This window comes from Osmerus mordax, chromosome 4, assembly GCF_038355195.1.
Source record: "Osmerus mordax isolate fOsmMor3 chromosome 4, fOsmMor3.pri, whole genome shotgun sequence".
Lineage (NCBI taxonomy): Eukaryota > Metazoa > Chordata > Actinopteri > Osmeriformes > Osmeridae > Osmerus > Osmerus mordax.
In genome coordinates, this window is record NC_090053.1 from 13,767,367 (window position 1) to 13,774,361 (window position 6,995).

At 40.2% G+C, this 6,995-nt stretch overlaps 1 protein-coding gene across 1 annotated transcript; it reads right to left on the minus strand.

Annotated features, from left to right (window-relative positions):
• Positions 1 to 2,884: 2,884 nt before the first annotated feature.
• Positions 2,885 to 5,491, minus strand: sh2d7 (SH2 domain containing 7). The gene is given in 8 exon segments (XM_067234274.1): positions 2,885 to 3,019; positions 3,110 to 3,340; positions 3,374 to 3,670; positions 3,762 to 3,917; positions 4,025 to 4,190; positions 4,328 to 4,417; positions 4,940 to 5,097; positions 5,425 to 5,491. Coding segments are annotated over 8 exon segments (1,158 nt in total). The 5' UTR covers positions 5,440 to 5,491; the 3' UTR covers positions 2,885 to 2,974.
• Positions 5,492 to 6,995: the final 1,504 nt, after the last annotated feature.

The window sequence follows — 6,995 nt, forward strand, 5'->3', positions numbered from 1 at the left end:
ATGACAAAGTAGGTCAGATGGTCACACAGACCGGCGAGCCCGCTGCAAATAGGTAGCTAACTGTAGCGTAGCGTAGGAAAAATGAAACGCACATTTAAAAGCGGTGCCCAAAAGCGGCATTCAAATCCCAAAAATTACAAATTTCTTTTTCGACCAGCCGGTGAAGGATGCACTCATCTGCCAGAAGAGACAGGTATTGTACTGTTTGCTATAGCTAACATTACTGTACCACGTAGCTAACGTTAGCCTATACTTTGACAGCTGTACTGCTCTGTCTGTGTTGTGCTTCCTAGCGTTAACAGAGCCTCCTTTCCAAGAGCCAGGAAAATTAGCCTTGCTCCTTTATTGACTTCCTATCAAGCTGACAACATTGAAATGGAGTGAAACTACAAAAAAAAGAGAAATTAGAAAAAGTGCTTAATTATAAAATATATTACATAACTGACATTATTAGCAAACATGATAACGTAACGCTATGCGACAGTAGTATCGTGCAGTTGCAGCGATTGCGTTTGACTATTTAAACATACAAAAAACATAATCAAAGTTACAATAAGTCATTGTATTTCAGTTATATACATATTATGATCGTGTAAAACGTACAGTCATTGCTTTCTACAAGATTCACACGACAAAAAATGGCTCCATTTATGATTTAGCGAACACGCTAATAATAAAACACAACTCCAACCTATCAAATTATTTCTGACAATACCCGTGACTGTCGCAAGCGCTGAAAGGTCATTTTCCAAGCTGAAACTGATCAAAACATATCTCAGAAGCTCCATGTCACAAGAGAGGCTGTCAGGTCTGGCCATCCTTAGCATAGAAAATGAATGTGCGCGCAGTTTAGATGTAAAGAGTGTGGTAAAAGACTTTGCACACAGATTTGCTAAAAGATGCGCACATGTGTATAAGAAAAAAACGCTCAAACGGTTTGAGCGTTTTTTTCTTATTGAATACATTTCCCTCACAAGACAAGCTTGAGTTTTGATATCTTGCATTTATTACACGGCTCTTCAGAATGTTCCAAAAAGTTCAGTTGATCGCGTCGGGGTCCTGTTCGTCCCGTCGGTATTTGTATTACATTATCCGTTAAATATGTGGTGGGGGGGCCTCTCAGGCTTATTCTGCGGGGGGGCCTCATGTGTTTCCGTTACGGGCCTGCTCGAGAGTGATTAACACATTGAAAAAAGTAAAATTTTCTGTGTTTTCTTATGGCTGGGTTTAGGCAGTTTTGTTTGGTTTTGATTAGGGGCAGTTCGGTAGCGCAATTAACAATCCCTTCCGCTTGCACTGAATGCGGGGAACTAATTAAAACAGCTTGCATACCAGAAGCAAAGTCAGGGATCGCATATAGCGACTTGTGTATGTTTGAAGAGTCAAATTCCATCCTGGAGTCGGGTGAGTCGAGAGAAACCATGGGATCATAGCACTCACCCACTTCCGCAGCGCCAACGATTAGTGGACTAGGCCATCCACTGCTTTCCACTCCGGTGAATATCGCTGGCTCGGTGATGTTGGGCCCAGGATTGAGTTGCACATCCCCGGAGAGCAGGAGGATAGTGAACAGGTAGTTTAACAGTTTCCGATAAATGTTGGATATGTGTTTGTTACGCCTACGCGGTCCAGTGGAATAGGGAGTAGACCTGGCCATTATTCAGAACATTATGGTATGCTGTGTACTGTCCGCTCCCGTGGAACGGTGAACAAATGTGTTTAGTGTTGATATTCTCCGGCTGGCTGTGGATTGATTGTGTCATTCCAGCAAGGACGCACTGAGATTATCAGTAGAGCGACTACATAACTGACAATCACAGCAATGTACTGGAGATAAAACACAATTGTGCTTTAAATCTTTGCATGAGTTGCATGAGTAGACCTGATGTTTTAGATAAAATAACAGGATTCGTATGAGGTACCTGCCGCACCACCCTCCCTTCCGTCCGCCATTTTCAATTAAGGTACTGTAGCTACGCTTTTACTCAACTAGTTGTATTTGCTCAGGTCAATGAGGCCTACATCCCATAAATAACAAAGAGAAGTTAAAAACGTGTAATGTTTACAATAACTTAGGTTGGTGAAAAGATCTAACAACATTAGGGACTAGGGATTGGATTAATATGGATGATTATTAATCAGCCCTTTTGGACCCCGTACATAAACATAATTAATTAACATGAAACAAACATAACAGGAGGGTTGAGAAGAAAGACTAAAATAGACATCTGTTTTTTTGCACAGGGAATCCCCTCACAGTGATGCAGAGGACAGACTGCAAAGTGTAAAGACATTTATTCTTTACTACAGCCATTCAGTATTGCTGTGGCACCTAGAACTCACCTCTCTATTTCCGGGGTCTAATGGATTCCTCCACCCCCATGTTCAGAACTTGACCGATAGTATCATTCTGCTATGCAATTGCCAACCCCATCCCCCCTCGCCTCCCCCCGTCCAGGCCTGGCAGCTCCACACCTTAATGGAAATGAAAGTCAAGGAGAGACAGCAGGCAGTGAACAAACTGCATCGTCTGTCTGTCCATCTCTCTTTCCCCTTACAAATCTGTCTGACTTACTACACGCCTGTCTAAAACTTCCCATCTACAAACACACAGTACGGCTTGACTGATTTTGCTTTGATAACCATTGCAATTAAAAGTATTGCAATCAAAGTTAGTATCATTTCATGACTGTTTGGTGAAAATATGAACATGTTATAGAAAGTTTTAGTTGTTGAAGTGCCCTGCACCCAATTTTGTTAATACAAGTTTTATTTAATATAACATAAATAAAAACGAAAATTACATGTTGGCAAAACAATACTAACCTTAGAAAAAGTAAAATATTAGATGTTTTCAGGTTACTACAGAAATACTTTGAATTCAATGAAACTTACAACATTAGAGAAAGAGAAGCAGAGGAGTTTAATCTGAATTGGCAGAGTTTCCAGATAATTTAGTTCCCAAATCTTTTCATTACTTTCTCTTGATCTCTGGAAAGAACCATCGCCTCTTCTCATTCTGCAGGATGTAAAGCATGTCATTTATTAGCGGACGAATATGACACATTGTGTGGCATAACGCTAAGACATATAATACAAAACCCCTTACCTTTAGTCCAAGGGTTGAGAGATTGGGTTTGGGTTTGAGCTTCTTTAGTGTCTCATAGGTGTTGGGGTCATGCCTAGTAGCTTCAACTTTCAACCCCATTTCTGGGATCTGTTCGTAAGCATTGTCCAAGAGGTAGCGACTTGGGATGGGTTCTGAAGGTACCTCAACATACATTCTCTCCTCTCCAGCGGATGTCATGGGGTCACCCTCCAGTGGGACAGGTTGGCAACTGGGTCTCCCAGCCAAGTGCTACACTGGGCTGTAAACCAGCTGGTTGAGGCTATGGCTGATGCTAGGCCTTTTAGAGGACGGTGATTGTTCCAAGATGGTATTCCTTGTGACTTGTTTGGGTAGTTGGGGGGGCAGTCTTGGAGGTGTAAATGAAGGCCCACTTAGCCTGTAGATATGGTTTTTATTCTCTGAGTTATTGTCCAGTAAAGGCAGAGACATGGTCCTGTAGTCCAGTGGATGGATCTCCGAGTAAACGGTTATGGGAATTGGAGCAGGATGTTCTGTTGTGATATGCTTCCTCTGCTGGGCTTGGTGTCTGGGTTGAGATCCCTCAGTCAAGGTAATACAAATGTTAAACATGAACCAACTTTGCTGTATGATGCAGGACAGTTTTGGTGTTCTGAGGACTAAACCTCCATACCTCTGGTGACCTGTTATTTTTAGGCGGCAGTGCAGGAAGATGTTTCACAGGCCTGTCACTTTTTTGGTCCCAAATGTTCCTTACAGCTTTCACACTGACCACTGGCTTGTCCCTGTGGTTGACCTGGATGGTGTCATAGAGCTCTCCGGTGGATGCCTGGATCAGTATAAGCCTATTAGTTAGACTTACATATCTCGTATACCTTACTGAATACTACAAAGCAGGTATGATCAGAGAGAGTGTCTCCAAGAGTGTCTCCTTACCTATAAGCAAGACTGTGTGAGAAACTCCCCAAACGGTTCTATGGGACTCCTCTTATAGTACTCTATAAGGTCTGTGAGAGTGTTGTGCATTTCAGTGTCTCCAGAGATGTTAAGCTGTCCTGATTTGCTTTGGTTGATGACAAAGTGTCGACATCGATCCCGACCTCTAAAATGAAAAAGAAGACGAATGTTAAAGGTAGTCAACCCCCATAGCTCCTTTTGCTATGAAGCTATCTATCAATGTGTTCTAGTGAGGTATCAGTGGGCGTATGGGGCTTAATGGGAGTACAAATGATCACTAACTTGTATGAGAGAATGTATCCAATGGCCTTGTCACTGAGACGGATAAGGAAACAGCCCAGCTCCCTGTCTCTTAAGGTCTCCTCAGCATCCCTGAAGATAAACGAACATTAAAGCTTTATACAAAGTTAAACTTGGAAATCAGAAGTTCAAAGTGTCAAAGTCAGATCAGAAAAGCACTTAAGCAAATATTTAAAGAAATAGCAAGGTTTTTATTTCACTGGGGAAATAATATTACCATAAAGAAAATCAATTTAGCTAAAAGCACTCTCCAAAGCCCTTGTCAATTCTCAGCCTACAGTACAAAAGCTAAAGCAAACAATTATTACATTAACACACTGTCCCTTGAGAGAGTAACCTGGTCTGACCATTTCCGCCATTCATCATTCTGGAGTGCTACAATATTTCATAGTTTGGCAATGCATTCTAATGGCTAAACCTGGCAGTTACATGCGAAGTGCTGTAATACTCAACATGTGTTGTATAAACGTTTAACACTCAGCCAATAGCTAAAATAACCCTTAATCAATATGACTGTACTTTATTCCAAAGCACAACATGAATACAAAATCTGTACATATTTCCTTTTGGAAATGGATCTCTAGAAGTTCTTACTTTCTGGGGATGAAGCCTTGGAACCAGACAGGGAAGTTGTTTTTGTGTAGGATGAGGGGGGCTTGGGTCTCTCTAAACCATTTCAGGGTTGGCTCCCTCAGGGTCCAATCGATGCCCTCAGCCTGGGAGTCCACAAAGGGGTCCATCTTGTCTTGGTTCTAACAAAACCCGAGGGACAGCAGTCAACACTGATAAGCGGGACAGTCAAACTAACTGTAATGCCACTGTACAGAGAGCTTACAGTATGCTTGATTTGCCTATTTTCCAATAGACGTCACCCTTGGAGCAATGCCTGCTGAAGGCACCGATTGTTCTATATTTGCCTCCCTCACCGCTCTCAAATCTAATAATAGTACTCATGTTCATACTGTTTTGTTTTACAAGACAAAAAAATAGATTTAGTATCTCTTTCATGGTAATTCACATAGGGATACATGTTATGGTAATGTTAAAAAAAAAATCATAAGAGATTTGATTTTCAGTACTTTGAGCTGAAACATCGAACAGATTCTGAATCGGAAGTCTTTTGAAGGCCTCTGGTCCACTGATCTTTTTTCTACAAATATTCAACAAATTGAGATAAAAAATATGCACCTTACTGACTGATACGTTTTAGATCAAGTAGAGTATGCAGAATAGTATAAACCTTTTTATTTTGTCATGAGAGAGATTTTACATACCTGTTGTTGAACTTTGCTGTGTAAAGTCTGAGCCTAATGTCATTTCTGTAACCGTGAAAGTGATTGTCTTATGTCCTGAACTGCCTGGGCGCTCTGATGTGTGGCAATCTGAGGGAGTTTGACATGTACATAGGAGCTATACATCGATGATATTTACAGTAATAATTGTTCCATGGACCTGGAAAGTGATGGTGTCTTGTTCTAACAGTTCATTTGCATTTGAGAAAGAAAAAGGGTTCAACACTCAGTAACACCAACAAAACATTTGATTCCAGTAACTAAATAGTACATTTCAAAATAAAGTTGATAGTATAGAATTTAGTGAATCTTAAAAAAAAAAGTATCTGATATTAAGGTTGGCCCAATGACAAATAACATGAAAATCAATCTAGGCCAAAATGATAATACTCTGTCATATACTGTCAATCAATATAAGTTGCCTGTTCCTCATGTGAGTGGAACAGAAGTTTTAAGTCTGACAGGCATGTATGTGTCATCATTTATTGTATTGGGTGGGACAGAGTATGTTTTATTTTTTTTACCACTAAATAGGTTGTCACCACTGTTGGTTCTGGGACCTTGATCACAGATCAATTTTTCAGTTTTTTGGATGCCTTAATACACAATGTAATGAAACAACACAACGGTATCGGTAACATTTTTTCAAATTCTTCACAACGAGAGACTTGTGTATGTAGAAGCCAGCAAAGAAACACTGTATTGGTAGAGAGCCTACAGTAGGAACTTCCTCAAAGTGTTTGATGAGGTAAGACACATTAAGTTGAGTGCATTGTATGTGAGAGACTACTTACTTACAGTAAACAGAGACAACATTTCATTACTGTGGGGTCTGCTTGACTTGGAATTTCAACACTGACCTTAGAAAAGGTGTGAGAACTTCAATTAACGCTCAAGGGTGATTCTGGGTAACTCACATACACGTACATTAAATTCAGGAAATTTACTGAAATTTCAAACAGCCCTTTTTGATCATTGAACTCTGTACAGCATACTTTCAGATTACAGCAATGGTTCAGAGAGGATTATTGTAATGTTATGACCAATGGCAATGTGTTCGGCTTTGTGGGTAATCTGTCTGGGGCTTCTAAGGTTGACATTCCATAAAGTTCACATGTCAATTGACGCAAGTCAAATGTCAAGTATGGACAAAGTTTCGAATTAGTGATGTATTACCAAGTTTTTGTAACCTTTTTAAACTTTATAATCTTAAAGATCCTGGAAGTGGAATTAAAAACGAGTTTCAAGTTCACCACACCATAGAATAATGTGTTATTAACTACCCATCCAAATTCGAATGAAAAAAAACACAGACGAGTATGTTAAATTAGGCTTTGAAATCGTAAGAAAATCAGCAG